Source organism: Sceloporus undulatus, chromosome 4 (assembly GCF_019175285.1).
Source record: "Sceloporus undulatus isolate JIND9_A2432 ecotype Alabama chromosome 4, SceUnd_v1.1, whole genome shotgun sequence".
Taxonomy (NCBI): domain Eukaryota; kingdom Metazoa; phylum Chordata; class Lepidosauria; order Squamata; family Phrynosomatidae; genus Sceloporus; species Sceloporus undulatus.
The window spans coordinates 247,497,586-247,514,860 of NC_056525.1; the positions used below are offsets into that span (position 1 = coordinate 247,497,586).

The window sequence follows — 17,275 nt, forward strand, 5'->3', positions numbered from 1 at the left end:
TCTCCTATCACTGGACAACTTATTGACTGGAATAAGACTGAGAAGTTAAATGGCAAAATTTTATTAACAAACAGTCCAGTGCTACAAATCAAAGGATCAAAACAGCAGAATGAAGCTTTAGATGTAGAATAAGGTGCAATTCTGGAAAGGCTAGGGAAAAAGATTGATTAAAATATGGAGAATAACAGAGCGAAATACAAGTACAATGGAAGACAGCTAGAAGAAAACTATTGTGTTTAGGATAACTTAGCAACTGGGACAGATATTTGTCTCAAGTAAGACCAAGCAGAGCTAGGAGGTAACCAGTTTTGTAATGAGTTATCACAGTAACTAATTGCTTTTTGCAGTAACAAGCTGTAATGGCATTACTTTTTGCTCCCAAAGGCCATGGCTGCAACTTACTACTTCTCAATGGAATGGTAATAGGTTGTCTGTATCTTACTCATTGCTGGGTATGTACTGACTCAGTGTGATTAACAATATAGGGGAAAGGAAGGGTCATATGGGTGGCTGTCTAATGCTGGGGCCGGGAACGATTGTATGACAATATATTTTGCAGTTTTCTCAGAAATTCCAAATTGCCATATCTGAATTGGCCACTTGGGGGAACAAGAGAACATTTTCCTATGTTAACCAGTGGCACAATGGTAACAGTAACTTGTTAGTAACTAGTAACTCAGTCATTTACCTTTCTGGACTACAGTAACAGTAACAAGAGATGATCTGCTGCATGATCTGAGTAATGAGTTTTGAAAAACGCGAATGATATTTACAAGAAGAAGTACAAGGAAACTGGGAGGATGTAGCCCCAGACGTATACCAAGGATGGTACCCATCTGTGGGTTTCTCATTCAGAGGGAGGACCAGTGGGTATAACCAAGCCCATCCATGATGCTTCAAGATACCAATGGTGGGTTGGCAAGTGAGTCTTGCTAGCTTTTCAGATGGAAAATGTGAGCTTTCTCTTCACGCTCTCACAATCCTGACCGGAACATGTAGAGGAAGCTGGCCAAGATCCCTCCAGCCAAAGCCGCGCTACTTGTTTTCACGCTGTTGGCCCCACTAATATTGCACAAGTGACGATCGCAGCAGTTAGTTGAAACTGATCCAGAGCCGGTGTCGATGAAGTTCTCGGTACAGGTAGGAGTGCATTTCTTGCTAAGCCGGTATGAGCTGTTCTTGTCTTGAGGAGAGGGGGGGAAAACAGAACTATTATATGAAGTACTAGGGGATGCTATAGCCAAAGATATGGCCAGTTCGTCTGCACCAAAAATGTAGAAGCTGACGTTACCTGCATCGTATCTGCACTACACTTTTATATCAGTTTCATAGGGCTTCAGCTTTCATGGTTCTGCCCTACAGAATATTGGGATATGCAGCTGGCTGCAATGCTTGAAAGTCTCTGTCACTTGGCAGTGGCATCCCTAGGGCTGGTGTCACCCGGTGCAGTAACTCATGGTGTCACACACACACACACACACACACACACACACACACACACACCATTGACCTCTTCCCATTTCACACCATACAGAATTCTTAGTAATCGTTTCTTTGCATTAATGTCACTCATAAATCATAATTTCCTGTATAACACTGAATGTAACGCTAATAGTTGTGAGATAAACAACTAGGGAAATTAAAATCATACCTTCAAATTACAATATCATATGCTCAACTTAAATGTATTTACATATACATAGTGAAGATTCGGTTAAAATGTGTGTGTTTTTTAATTCAAAAAATATAAAATTTCAAAAATGTAAAGACAATTTTTTAAAATTAAACTTTGAAATTTGGAATTTTAATTTTAATTTTAAAAAATTCTGGGGCCTCTTTCTTTTCTCCTCCCCCTGAATTCCACCCAACTCCCACCATCTCTTAAAGCGTTTCAAAGGGAAGCAGATGAATGCCACAGCATTTCTGCCCAAAGGCCAGGGTTTGAGGCGCAATGGCGTCACCCTCGCTTCGGGTGCCACTGTCACTAGGCACTAGAACTCTGTAGAAGAGGACTCCAGCCACCTCATCAAATTACACATCCCAAATTTCTCAGTAGTTAAAGTGGCATGCAACTGATACCAGATAGATAGATAGATAGATAGATAGATAGATAGATAGATAGATAGACTGACTCCTGGATGTATCACTGCAACCTTTCCCACCAGACTCCCTTCCTCTAGCACAATGCTTCCCAACCTTTGGTCCTCCATTTGTTTTGGACCTCAGACCCCAGAAGCCCCAGCCAACTTGGCCAACTATCAGGGATTATTGGAGCTGAAGTTCAAAACATCTGGAAGGCCAAAAGCAAGTGAGATGGGTGTGAAATTCTGTTGGCTAGAATCCTGTTAGTGACATACAATGATGCCATAACCTCTCATAATGCTGCCAGCATATGCACTTTTTGTAAATTGTGATAACCTCCCTCCTTTCCCAGTATCGCCCACAATAATCCCTCTGTGGAAATGCAGCTTGTTGAGTAAACAATTATAACCTGGAGGTCGATTAGAGAGGTGACTGTCCTTTTCCTGGCTGTGTGGCTGCAGCTGGATGGTGGCCTGGCAGCAGGGTAATGTCCTACATTTTTCTGGGCTGTCCTACATTTTATCGTGCCTTGTTCTCTATTGCAATTATGACATCCAGTCATCCAGTCCAGCCACCTACCACCCTCCCCCTGACCACTGATAGCCTTGGGTTTGCAATTCAAGTGCCATCAAGCTAGAAATCTGATGGAGTAGAGAATCCAGTCTACCAATAAAAGTAGAGATTTATGCTGTGCTGGAGGTGGCTGCCACACTGCAGAATTAATGCAGTTTGCCACCAGTTTGACCATTATGGTTCAATGCTATGGAATCTGGGGAACCTGTAGTTTGTTGAGGCATCAGCGCTCTCTGAGAAGGCTAAAAATCTCACACAACTACAGATCCCAGAATTCCATAGCATTGAACCAAGGCAGTTAAAGTGGTATCAAACCGCATTATTTCTGCCGTGTAGATGCAACCTTAAACAGGATCATGGCTTTCTTCTTCATCTAACCTTGCTTTACTGGTATTCAGAACTCTGCCCCATCCAAAGCATTGCTCCTCTTGCTTCAAACCTGGGGTAGGTGGGAAAGAACGAGCTCTTCCAGATGTTTTTGAACTGCAGTTCCCAGCAGCCTGTAGCCAGCCCCACCAATGGCAAGGAATACTGGGATCTGCAGTCTAACAGCATCTGGAGGGCCACATGGTTTGCTAACTGAAATGCTTATACCTTACATATTTACTATAATTGATTATCTGTGTTGATGATGTTGTTTAATTCTGCATTTTGTGTTTGTGTCGGTGGATATATACATTTTTTGCATTGCATTTTTAGTATTGTATTTCAGTATTTTATATTACTGAAATACAGTAGCCCCTCCATTCTCATGGACTTCAGATCCACAGTCTTGAATATCCATGCAGAGGCTAACTCCATTAATTTCAATGGGGCATGGCAATGGTGCACACCCTGCGCACTCGCAGGCACACATCCCACTCAAACCCATGGGGCTTGAATATCGCTGAGTCTCCGATCTGAAGTTATAAATGTTTGATCCTGTTTGTAAAGTGCCAGGTACATGGATGGCACTACAAAAATAATGATGATGATGACAACGATGATGATGACCTCCCCTAGACCCAGTGGAATATTTTGCCCTCTCTTGTTTGGCCCTTTAGCCTTTATGGTCTTGAAGATAGGTATGAGATGCCTGCTGCCTTTTGGCTACCTTGGAAGAATGCTACTTTACACCAACAAACGGTCATTTCAGAGAGTGTGTAAGAAAAGTGCCTACCCCTTCCTATAGTGGTCACAACTGTGGAACAGTATTTGTCTGTATCTGCACACTTAACCATTTTCATACAGTTCCAGTTGGAAGGTTCATCTTCACATCGGTAGCACCAGAGCGAGTGCCCTGGAAGGAGAAGAAGACAACAACAGAGAAGATGATGAGGATGAGGATGATGAAACATAACTATTCTATAATATAAAATACCAGAATACAATATCAGAGTTAAAAAAAAATCCCAAAGCACACAGACATAATGCAAAATAAAACAAAGTAGGCAGTAGAGATAATAAAATATAATAAGGATATAAAACATTTAATCCAAAATTACAAAAGTTTTCAAAAACAAACAAAAACGTTTTCAGTTTGGATTTCAAAACAGTGATGGAAGGAAGAGTCCGCACTACAGGCATTTTTCCGCAATGCTTTCTGCGCTGCATGTTTCACTCTGGCCTGAAAAACTCTCTGGATCTCAGGACCTATAAAACTATAAAGTTGGACGGGACCCCAAGGGTCAACTACTGCAATTTCCTTGTTGCATACCTTCAAATTGACTCTGGCTTATGGCAACCCTTTCCTAAGGCTCCTTCTTCAGATGGGTTTTGCCATTGCTTTCCATCTAGGCTGAGAGAGTGTGACTTGCTCAAGGTCATCCAGTGGTTTCAAGGGTTGAACCCTGATCTTCCTCAGCCTTACTTCAATGCTCAGACCTCTGCACCAGGCTGGCTCTAGCTGACTCCAACTTACAAAGACCCTGGGTGCAATAATGTCATTCAACTTTGAGTGCTGCAGTTCTATCCACTGGAACCCTGGGATTTGTAGCTTTACAAGGTCTTTCTCTGCCAAAGAGTGCTGGTGCCTCACAAAATGACAAATACCAGGATTTTGTAGGATGGAGCCGTGGCAGTTAAAGTGGTGTCGAAAAGCATTATTTCTACAGTATAGATGCACCTGGAATCAAAGGGTTTTCTTGGGCAGATTTCTTCAGAATACGTTTGCCATTGCTTCCTCTGAGGTTGAGAGAGTGTCACTAGCCCAAAGTCACCCAATAGAGTTTCCAGGGTTTGGCAGGGGTCTCTTGGAGTACCACAACACCACACTGACTCTGCCAATGCAAGTACCCACAACTTATTACACACTGCTGTGGAACAGGTTCTGAATATTCAAGGCACATACATGGTTTACGTTTTATTCCAGGCAACTTCAAAGTGATTGTTAAGCACAAATTGCTGGATTGCTCTTTCGTCCTTGTTGAGTGAGGCTCAATAAATGCAAGGAGTCAAACAGGTGAACTAAAGAAGAGGTATGATGCCAGCGAAGCTGCCCAAGGGGCATCATACCTCTTCCTTAGTTCACCTGTTTGACTCCTTGCAGGTATTGAGCCTCACTCAACGAGGGTAGACATATCATTATCGAAGAAACCCACTTGCAGCGCATCTCTTAGTGTGGGACTGGCCGACAAAAATAATGTTTCCATTGTACCATCCATTTATTCATAAGCATCCCAGCTCAGATTTGATGTGTTTTTTTAATGCTGGCAACACATTCAAGGTGCTGAGGATGACACATACCCTCTAACATGTCACAGGTAAAAACTGGGACATGTGTAACCGAACAGCATCAGAGTGTGGTCAAGATGGTAAGCCTTATCAAATAAGAGAAACACACACAGTAGAGAGGCTGCAGCAGTTTGCTTTTGCCTGAGACAACACATAAGGATACGGTTCCATCCCTTCTTTCCTCTCCTCCCACTAAGTTGGTGGACAGCAAACTCCTTTTGCACTTTGGGTTTGCAGCAAGTGAAGGCAGCTGAGGGTGAAGGGGGGAGAGGAGAGAGAAACTGGGACATTTTACAAACAGCTGAAAAAGTGGGATAGCAGAAAATTATTTGGGATTATCCCTTGCAAATCAGGACAATTGGAAGATATGTCTCATCCTCAGGCTGCATCACCCCTGGGAGGAATCCTGAGAGTCCCAACCCAATAACATCTAAAGGGCCACACAATGTCCCCTCCCGAATCAAAGGAAAATCACTTCTTTAATTCTTAAAAGACCTAAATCTTCAGTGTATGTGTTAGTAAGTATAATAGAGGATCTGATTCAGGGCAGAAAATCAGAAAGCCTTCCAGATTTTGTTGGACATTGTCACTCAGCATTCCTTGCCACTAGCTGGGGATGCTGGGAATTGCAATTTAACAATATTTGGAGGACTGCTTGAGGTTGCTGCCCTGATGCAGAATGAATGCAGTTTGACACGGCTTTATTGACCATGCCATCATCCTATGGGATCCTGGGATTTGTAGTTTGTTCTCTACAAGTTCTCTGACAGTCAAGGCTAAATACCTCACAAAACTACAAATCCCGGGATGGCATAGGATGGTGCCACGGCAGTTAAAATCATTCTGCCATGTGGCAGCATCCAAAGTCAATTCAGAGTAATGCTTTGATTCATAGCCCTCATTTTCAGTTGTCGGGATTATTCACTGCATACTCTTTGAGCCAGGGGCAGGAGACATGTGGCACTGCAAATCCCATCAACCTTAGCCAACAGAAGCAATAGGAGGATTATGGAATTGATGCTCAACCACATTTGGAAGGATACATTCACCCTCTGCTGCCCATTATTTGTCCAATGCAAAACCAAAAACTCCATTAGAGACTTACCTTTCTCTACAAACACAATGGCCACAAGCAAGGCAAGGCATAAAGTCTTCATGGCTGCCCTGTCCCTTCCAGTCTACACCAGTCAGGCAACCACTTTGTGGGTGAGGGTTATATACCTCTTTGGGTGTTTCCCTTCCTGGTTGCCATGAACCCCGCTAATTTAAGGGTTTGGGAGTGAAAAAACACAATGAGCAAACATGAGACCGGTTGTGGGAGTTGGCCCATGTGGGTACAGGGTGTGGTGGAGGCAGGTTGGCAGGCAACTTATTCCGCATGATACCAAGGCTGGGAAGGCAAAGGATGGAGTTTTTGGACCATGGCAGCAGCCCAAAGAGGAAAGTTCCTCTTTTCCTTCTGGAAGGTGAAAGATTTCATCCCAGTCATCCCTGGATAATTTATAATTCAGAGAAGGAAGACATCTCTCTCTTATAGGGTTGCCTAGTTGCCCTTGTTCCAAGAGATGCCCCTCATTTGAGGATCGGAAAGCTTGTTCCTTATAAAACTGGGAGGTGTCCCTTATGAAAAGCGATGCTCTCCGTCTGAGGACTGGTATCATCATCATCATCATTTGTTCAAGTCATTTCCAACTTATGGAAACCCTAAGGCAAGCCTATGACAGGGTTTTCTCGCCTTTGCCTCCCTCTGAGGCTGAGAGAGTGTGACTTGCCCAAGGCCATCTGGTGGGTTTCCATGGTCAAGCGGGGATTCGAACCCTGGTCCTGGTCATAATCCAACACTCAAATCACTCTGCCATGCTTGGAAAATTTGGGGCTATCAGTGTTTGTTTATTTATTTACTTGCTTGTTTGTTTATTTAACTTATGGCAAAACAAAGCAAATCTATCATATGGGTTTTTTTGGCATGTTTCTTCAGAGAGGGTTTGCCATTGCCATCCTTTGAGGCTGAGAGAGTGTGAGTCACCAAAGGTCACCCAAATCCTTGTTTTTTAGTTTTGACATCAAGGACGTTTGTTAATATTATTATTATTTATATAGCGCTGTAGATTTGCACAACGCTGTAGATATGTCCATCTCTGCCACATCATATAACTTGACACCCCTCTTCTAGCAGACATTTGGGAAGTGATCAATTTATGTGTAAGAGCTTTCTATTTTAGTGTGCTGTACTACTTTTTTTATTCAATGCTTTTTATGTTTGAAATTGGTTTAATTTTATGGAAAGTTTAATAGTATTTGAATCTTGATTTTGGCAAGATTTTTGCCTGGTTGTGGTTTTATTTCAGCCTGTAGTACACCACTTTGAGTCCTAGTCTTGGGAATAGGCAAGGTACAAATGAAGTGATGGATTAATTGATTGATTTTGAACTACAAATCCAATCATCCTTCACTAATGGTGAATGGGGCTTCTGGGAGCTGAAGTCCAAAAACACCTGGAAGGACAAAGGTTCCCCAATTCCAAAACACTGTGACAGCAGGTTAAAAACAGAACTGATACTGTATTAAAGATGCTATGGTGCATCTGCAGTGCAGAAATATTGCACTTTGACATGGCTTTAACTGGCATGGCTTAATGGTATGGAATCCTGGGATTTGTAGTTTTGCAATGTCTTCAGCCTTCTCCGCCGAAGCATGCTGGTGCCTTACAAAACTACAGATCCCAGAATCTGGTAGGTTAGATCTATGGCAGTTCAAGTAGTATCAAACTGCATTATTTCTACATGCAGTTGCAGCCTCAGTTCTATATGAGGATTGTATATACCTGGGGTAGGTAACAGGTCTTTGGGGGCATTTGGGAGGGAGCAATTGTTTTACTGTATATACTCATCTAGAAATTTTAGTAAAAAAAAATGACCCTGAAAAACAGAGTTGATTCATCCACAGGTCAATGTAAGTACTGTATATATCATAACTCTTATGTAAAAGAAGGAACCATCCCCTGGTGAAAAGCAAGAGCATAATCTGTACTGGAAGCACCAACCCCCTCTACTTTCTCATCCATCCAGCCTTAAGAGTAAGCACAAAGGGTTATGTCTGCTGGAATTTTCTAAGTTCTTTGACATTGGCGCTTTACAGACCGCCCAAAAGAGCGGTCTGCCAGCGCCGGTGTTTGCTGTGCAAAGCAGCCGCAGCGACAAACCACGTGGCTCCTTCATGCCGCAAAAAGAAGCCACAAAAAGTGGCTTCTTTTTGCGGCGCCATTATGACGCTGCAAAGTGCCATTGGCACACTTGCAGAGTCATAATGGCGCCAAGACATGCGGACGCTAAGCATCCACTACGTCAAAATGGCAGCGCCCATGTAGAATGGGCACCACCATTTTGTACGTGCTCAGCACGTACTAGGGTTAGGGGCGTCCGGAAAGGACGCCCCTTCCTAACCCTAGTACGTGCCGAGCATGTACTTTTTGGCGGTGTAGAACCCGCCATTGTTTTGCTTTGCTTCATCCTTTAGATCCTTTGCTATATGCCTCTAAGTTTTACCCTTGACTTATCCAAGGATTATATCAAAATTCATAATTTTGGCCCCCAAACCTAACCTCGACTTAAACACGAGGTCGACTCATAGACAAATATATACACTATAGCTGCTGAAGTAGTCAAGTATATAATCAAGTATATATGGTATACCCTTTAACTGCCCCAGTTTGGCAAGGATAGTCCTGATTAATCCTCTGCCATCCTCTATTAACAGCTGCTTTCAAAATGTCCAGTTTCTCTCTCCACCTCCTGCTTTCTTTCCCCTTTTGCCCTCAGCTTACTTCACTTGCTGCAAACTGAAGTCCAGAACACACTGCAGAAATAATCTGGTTTGAGACCGCTTCAACTGCCCTGGGTCAGTACTAGGGAATCCTAGGAACTGTAGTTTATTGTGGCACCAGAGCCCTCTGACAGAGAAGGTTAAAGGTCTCACAAAACTACAGTTCCCAGAATTCCCTAGCACTGCGGCAGGGCAGTTAAAGTGGTCTCAAAATGGACTATTTCTGCAGTGTGTTTTGGACCTAAGGCTGCAACTACATTGCAGAATGAATGCAGCTTGACACCGCTTTAAGTGCAGTGCTGGGGAATTCTAGGTTTTTGTGGTTTTGTGAGACATCTCTGTCCAAGAGCTCTGGTGCCCCAGCAAAACACAAATCCCAGGAGTCCATAGGATGGAGCTATGAATGTTATAGCAGTGTCAGACTATATTAATTCTGCAGTGTGGAAGCAGCCCTGATTCAGCCTCCCCCAAATTTGACAGAAATGCCATTCAACCATACTTTGATCACTGGCAGAATGGATTTCCTTCTCTCCATGCAACTGGGAGGTAGAGGGGGACCGCAAAATCAACAGTGCACAATCGTGACTAAGTTGTGATTGTGAATGTGGAACAGTTCCCTGGATTTACAGATCTATACTGTTCCATATGGTTCTGTATATTGTATACTGTTCCATATGGTTCACTACTTAAACAAAATTGTGACACTTATTGTCACAGTCGTAACTGACAGCAGCTGGATGGCCATCTGTCAGGAGTGCTTTGATGGTGTCTTCCTGCATGGCAGAATGCGGTTCGATTGGATGGCCCTTGAGGTCTTTTCCAACTATGTGATTCTATGAGACACTCCCAACCTATTTTTATAGTTGTTGTTGTGTGTCTTCAAGTCGTTTCTGACTTATGGTGCTGCCCTAAGGCGAACCTATCATGGAGTTTTCTTGGCAAGGTTTGTTGAGAGGAGGCTTACCATTGCCTTTCCGAAGCTGAGAGAGTGTGACTTGCCCAAGGTCACCCAGTGGGTTTCATGCTAGCGCTGGGAATGAAACCCTGGTCTCCAGAGCCATAGTCCAACATTCAAACCACTATGGAGTTTATCACATGGAGGGTGAATTGGTAACATCCTGTGCAGAAACAGGATTTTACAACCTGGGTGTTGTTGGTCAGATGCATTGGCGCGAAAGAGAAATAACGCAAAAATAATCTGAACGGAAAGCTCCTTTGTACTTTCGGAATTTAGCAAAAGTAAAAAGGAGCTGGTTTTGACGACTTTGAATTCAGGTTATTTTCGCATAATTTCTCTTTCATGAAAACGTCATCTGAAAAACAATCAGCAAAAGTGGGTTGTTTTCAGTTTAAATTTAGTTTCTGCATGGGATTCGTCCCGTGTAATAAACTCCTAAACTACGCTGGTTCTTCCAACATACTTGCCTTTCGCCAGCAAGCAAAAACCTTTTTATTTAGGCAGGGTTTTTAACATAACAATTGTGACAAGGTGGTTTTATATGGGGTGTGTATTTTAGCTGTTTTTAATATTTGTGTGTGTTTTAATGGTAATTTTATTTTGTCTCAATTTGATGATTTTTAAAATATTTTTACATTTTTACTGCAAAGTTTTTTTAAAATGTCATTATTTTGTGAACTGCCTTGGGTCCCTTTTGGGGGAAGAAAGGCAACATACAAATTAAGTAAGTAAATAAATAAATAAATAATAAAATAATACTTTACTGGGCATCAACTTCCCAGGGAGAAGGTGGTCCATCCTATCAGGGATCAAACCACAAGGGAATGAAGTTATCTTCAGGTTTGGAGAGGCTGCATCAGGAGCAGTTACTTAGCAGTTTATCACACTGGGGCTGATTTCGGCATTAAAGAGAGATTAAAGCGCATTTAAAGCATCCCGCAAATGAAGCAGAAATGGAAAGTAATTGTGTAAATGATTATCACACACAATTGCACAAATAAAGTGATATCAGAAATGCATTGCTGCTGAAATCCCAAAAGTAAAAAATACGTGTGTTAATGTTTCTTTGTGACCACTTTAATGGCAGGCTTTGTGTGACATCATGTGAAATCGTTACATGTAATTACACAATTTTTCCAGGATATTCACAGGATTCCTGATCTCCTTAGAATCATAGAGTTGGAAGAGACCACAAGGGCCATCCAGTCCAACCCCCTGCCATGCAGGAAATCACAATCAAAGCATCCTTGACAGATGGCCACCCAGCCTCCGTTTGAAGACCTCCAAGGAGGGAGACTCCACTACACTCCGAGGGAGTGTGTTTCAATGTCGAACAGCCCTTACTGTCAGGAAGTTCCTCCTAATGTTGAGGTGGGATCTCTTTTCCTGCAGTTTGCATCCATTACTCCGGGTCCTAGTCTCTGGAGCAGCAGAAAACAAGTTTGCTCCCTCCTCAATATGACATCCCTTCAAATATTTAAACAGGGCTATCATATCACCTCTTAACCTTCTCTTCTCCAGGCTAAACATCCCCAGCTCTCTAAGTCGTTCCTCGTAGGGCTTCATGGTTTCCAGACCTTTCACCATTTTGGTCGCTCTCCTTTGGACACGCTCCAGTTTCTCAATGTCCTTTCTGAATTGTGGTGCCCAGAACTGGACACAGTATTCCAGGTGAGGCCTGACCGGAGCAGAATATAGTGGCACTATGACTTCCCTGGATCTAGACACTATACTTCTATTGATGCAGCCTAAAATTGCATTGGCCTTGTTAGCTGCCACATCACACTGTTGACTCAAGTTCAACTTGTGGTCTACTTGGACTCCTAGATCCCTTTCACACGTTTCATTCAGCCAGGTGTCCCCCACCATCATCCTATATCTGTGCATTTTATTTTTCTGCCCTAAGTGCAATACCTTACATTTCTCCGTGTTGAATTTCATTTTGTTAGCTTTGGCCCAGCTTTCTAGTCTATTCAAGTCATTTTGAATTTTGATCCTGTCCTCTGGAGTATTAGCTATTCCTCCTACTTTAGTGTCATCTGCAAATTTGATAAGTATGCTCCCAATTCTGTCATCCAGGTCATTGATAAAGATGTTGAATAGAACTGGCCCGAGGACAGAGCCCTGTGGGACCCCACTGGTCACTTCTCTCCAGGATGAAAAGGAGCCATTGTTGAGCACCCTTTGGGTTCGGCCAGTCAACCAGTTACAAATCCACGTAACAGTTACCTTGTCTAGCCCACATTTTACAAGCTTGTTTGTGAGAATATCATGGGGAACTTTGTCAAAGGCCTTCATGTGATAAACCTATTAGATTAGTTAACTAAGTAGCAGATAGACAATACTGGCCATTGTTTTAGGACTTGTTTTATCATGATTGACTCTGCTAGCTCCAGTTTCTCTGTTGGGAAATCAGAGAATCCCAGGGCAGCAGTTAACGCAGTGGAAACATTGATGGATGCAAGAGAGAAAGGTCACCTTTCAATATCGCACATACTTTCCCTGGGAGTTTCCAGCATGGCTAAACAGTTTCAGGTTCCCTCTACCAGGCTTTTAGAAGAGGCTGGTTATGCAAGGACACTAACGAATAATAACCCATGCCTTCCAGGTGGCAGATCAAAAGTAAAGCAAGCTTAATAAGAATTTGAGTTAGAAAAGGCAGTAAGGATGGGTGAGGGTACCATTGCATTTTCTCCTGGCTGCATGCCTTTAGCCTAAGATAGTCAAGTGGAGTCTCCTTCTTTGGAGGTCTTTAAACAGAGGCTTGATGGTCATCTGTCAGTGGGGATGCTGTGACTGGGAGTTCCTGCATGGCAGAGTGGGGTTGGACTGGATGGCTCTTGGGGTCTTTCCCAACCCTATGATTCTGATTCTAAGTACATTCAGCTACTGCTGGTGGGGAAGGAGGAACATTGAAAGACAAGAATTCTCACCAGTTACTTCACAAAAGACATCAAGTCAGGGATAACTCCTTAAGAGCATTTGTGAGTTAGAAACCCACTCCTTGGCATGAAACAGAATTTGGAAGTATAGTTTTGCTGTTTTGACTTTTGCAGCTTTAATTATTCGCAGATTTGATTAAGACCTCTCTAGGAATCTCTAGGTCCTCCAGCACAATTCTGCCAATAAGCCAATAAGCTTTAATGTTGGAGCTCAATCTTATACATTTACTATAGTTTTTTTGTGGGTTTTTCGGGCTATGGGGCCATGTTCTAGAAGAGTTTCTTCTTGACATTTCACCAGCATCTGTCAGGAAGATGTCAGGAAGAAACTCTTCTAGAACATGGCCCCATAGCCCGAAAAATCCACAAAAACTATGGATGCCAGCCATGAAAGCCTTTGACTTTACATTTAATGATTGTTTTACGGATTGCATTTATTGGTCAATGACTGTCTCTATTCGCGAATTTGATTAATAAGTCCTCTCTAGCACAATTCTGCCAGAAGATGACAGTAGAGTCACACTGGAGGAGCTAGAAATCCCTAGAGAAAACGCTTCTCTCAGCATTTTAGGTCATTTAATGCAACTCCATGGTCAACCTTGGCTGGACAATGGCCGCAGAGATGTGCTGGAGGACCTTGAGATTCCAAGAGAGGTGTTTTCTCATTTAAAAAAAAGAGTTGTTTTTTAATGTGCATTTTTCCCTCTTTTTCACAGGGGTCCTGCCTAACGCTAGCCCTAGTGAATGTGGAGGGCCCACTGTAAATTAGCATGGATCAAAATGGTGTTATAGAGCCAAGATGGTGTTGAGGTTTGAGTGTTGGACTAGGACTCTGGAAACCAGGGTTCAAATCCCACTCAACCATGGAAACTCATTGAGTGACCATAGGCAAGCCACTCTCCCTTGGCCTCAGAGGGAGGCAAAGGCAAATCTTTCCAAGAAAACCCCGTGATAGCTTCACCTTAGGGTCACCAAAAGTCAAACATAACTTGAAGACATACAATAACAAGAATTGTGTTGGTTATTCCCAATTGCACTAGATCCACTGAAGCAGTTGGATGGTGAATTAACATGTAGGTAATGGGATTTCGGATACAGTTGGAGGGCACGTTCCTTCCACCCAGGGAATATCTGGAAGCCACTGGACAGGTGCTCTAGCCACTCCTCCACACTGTCACCCTTTCAGGAAAGGCAGCTCAATTCCTCTCCCTGGAGATGATTAATATCCAGTTTAACAAAGGTCCATTGGCACGGGAGTTTGCATAGAAGGATGTTAAGCAATAAGGCAAGTTTCGGGGTGTAGCAGTGCATACCTGAAGGATCATGCCTAAGGCATAGAGACTGAGTCATAGATGAACAGAGGTTACAACTGTACCAGGAGAGAGGCTGGGTGCAAATTATAAATTGCCAGGCATCCAGGGATGTTGTTCAATATAACAACTCCAGTCAATTAAAGCGTCAGGTTGAGTGTTACTGGAAATCAGGGTTTGATCCCCCGTTCAGCCATGGAAACTCACAGCGTGACCTTGGGCGGTTTGTGCACTCCCAAAAATCCTGTGATCACCTTAGGGTTGCCATAAGTTGGAAACAACTTGAAGGCACACAACAACAACAACAAAACAACAACAGAGTTGCAAAACAGATTCTGTTGGTACATGGCATACTGGCAGAATCAGGCTCTCCTGATACTGTCTCCAGGGGGTCTGCAGGGTTGAGAGAGGCAATGACTTGGCCTGCTTGGAGCAGGCACAGAATAGGAATGCCAATTTGGAAACACATAGGGGCTGAGCTCTTTTCAGATATTCAAAGATTAGAGCCACCCCTTTGTATCCACAGATTATTTTTATCCATGGATTCAAGCATCCACAGCTTATAAATATTTTAAAAATATATAAATTTGAAAAAGCAAACCTTGATTTTGCCACTTTATGTAAGGGACACCATTTTACTATGCCACTGCATTTAATGGAACTTGAGCATCCACAGATTTTGCTAACCATGGGGGGCCCTGGAACCAAACCCCAGCAGGTACCAATGGCCCACTATACTTGGTATAGTGATACATTTTGGACTGCACATGCTCACCGTAACAATCCCCATAGGAACACACCAAAATGAAGGTCTTGATTCATATCAACATGCTACTCAATGTGGTATAGTGGTCTGAATGTTGGATGATGACTCTGGAGACCAGGGTTCAATTCTCAGCTTGGCCATAAACCCCATTGGGTGACCCTGGCAAAGTCACACTCTCTCAGCCTCAGGAGAAAGCAATGGCAAACCTCCTCTGAACAAATCTTACCAAGAAAACTCCATGATAGGTTCGCTTTAGGGTTGCCATAAGTCAGAAATGATTTGAAGGCACACAACAACATGGGCCTTAATGTGGCTAGCATCCTCAGAGAATGCTGGCATGACACACACACTGTGTGACCCTGGGTAGGGAGGAGTGATTTCCATTTTAATCTGTGCATTTATAAAGCTCCTGACAACAGTGACCTCTTCAGGTCCGAGAAGCTGTAGGCTAAGGTAGTGGTGGGCAGGGGGTTCATCTCCCACAGGTGGAAGATACTGAAGACATATTGCCATCCTTTGCAGATCATAGAAGGGACAAGGAGAGATTACGCTGATCCCAGTGGCTATTAAATAGGTGCTGCTGACTGATTAAGCACCTGGTGTCTTGAGACAGCTACCTATAAATCTCCCAGCAGCTCTGGTGTCTTTGTTGCTTGCAACCATTCTGGCAGTAGACTTCAGTGTTTGTTTCTTGACTTTGATTGACAACTTTGTTTTATTACTTTTTGACTTCACGTTTCTGGACTATGACCTCTGGTCCATCTGATAACCACCTTCTTGTTTCTCTCTTAATCTTGTTTGGATAACCTGTGACTAACCTGTGACTAGGCACCACAATTGAAAAAGGATGTTGAGAAACTGGAGCATGTCCAAAGGAGGGCAACTAAAATGGTGAAGGGTCTGGAAACCATGCCCTAAAGACTCAGGGAGCTGGGAATGTTTAGCCTGGAAAAGAGAAGGTTAAGAGGTGATATGATCACCCTGTTTAAGTATTTGCAGGGGTGTCACATTGAGGACAGAACAAGCTTGTTTTCTGCTGCTCCAGAGATTAGAACATGGAACAATGGATGCAAGCTACAGGAAAAGAGATTCCACCTTAGCATTAGGAGGAACTTTCTGACAGTAAGGCCTGTTCGGCAGTGGAACACACTACTTCCTCGGAGTGTACTGGAGTCTTCCTCCTTGGAGGTCTTCAGAGGCCGGATGGCCATCTGTTGGGGATGCTTTTGATTGAGAGTTCCTGCATGGCAGGGAGTTGGACTGGATGGCCCTTGTGGTCTCTTCCAACTCTAGGATTCTATGACCTGGATTGGATTAACTACTTGATAACACTTGCACTCCAATCACCTGCTTGCTGGGGCACTTGCTGACTTGAGCATAGGACAGAAGGTCTTTTAACAAAGGTTAGATGGGCATGTTTCAGGAGTGCTGCAATTGTGTATTTCTGAATGGCAGGGGGTTGAATTAGATGGACCTTGTGGTGCCTTCCAATTCTGATTCTGCTTCCCTCGACTCCATTTCCCTTCTTCTCTTCTGCTATCTCCATCTCATCACATTTTAGCTGCTTATACTTTGGAAGCAGTAATACCCATTGTAGTGATGAATTATAAGCTATTTTGGGCAGCCTCTATTGTGTTATTTAGTGGATGGGAAAGTTCATTCAGCTTCAGCTTCTGCTGCTCCCTGAAACACAGCAGCTTCTAGGAATACCAGATTATTGGCAGGCTTTGGGGAAGGACATTTGTAACTAAGCTGCCTAAACTACAGTATATACATTTACCTTCTAAAATTAATTTGTTCCCATTACATACAGCATTTAACATGGGGCATGTTACTGCATCTCATCACAGTTTCAAAAGTAACTAATTTCATTATTCACAGTCTGTTATTTTTAAAATGCCTTAGGACTGGCAAAAATTCTGCTCAAAATGCCTCTAAGAAGGATTTAAAATCTCCTTAAAAGGAAGGTTCAAATGTAAGTTAAAAAAACATTACTCACTCACCAATAAAATTAACATCATTCCTATCAATCACATTGCTTTTGAAGTATGACTTCATTCAGTCCTTGGTACCGAGAAAAGTACAGTAACTCATATCAGGTAACTATCTT

General features: G+C 42.9%; 1 protein-coding gene across 1 annotated transcript; it reads right to left on the reverse strand.

Moving 5' to 3' along the window:
- Positions 1-45: 45 nt before the first annotated feature.
- On the reverse strand, positions 46-6,650 carry LOC121929448 (lymphocyte antigen 6E-like). Its single transcript, XM_042465023.1, has 3 exons — positions 6,473-6,650; positions 3,815-3,934; positions 46-1,183 (listed from the first exon to the last, which is right to left on the reverse strand). The coding sequence occupies exons 1-3, from the start codon at positions 6,522-6,524 to the stop codon at positions 975-977; spliced, it is 381 nt and encodes a 126-aa protein (XP_042320957.1). The 5' UTR covers positions 6,525-6,650; the 3' UTR covers positions 46-974.
- Between the last annotated feature and the right edge of the window lie 10,625 nt (positions 6,651-17,275).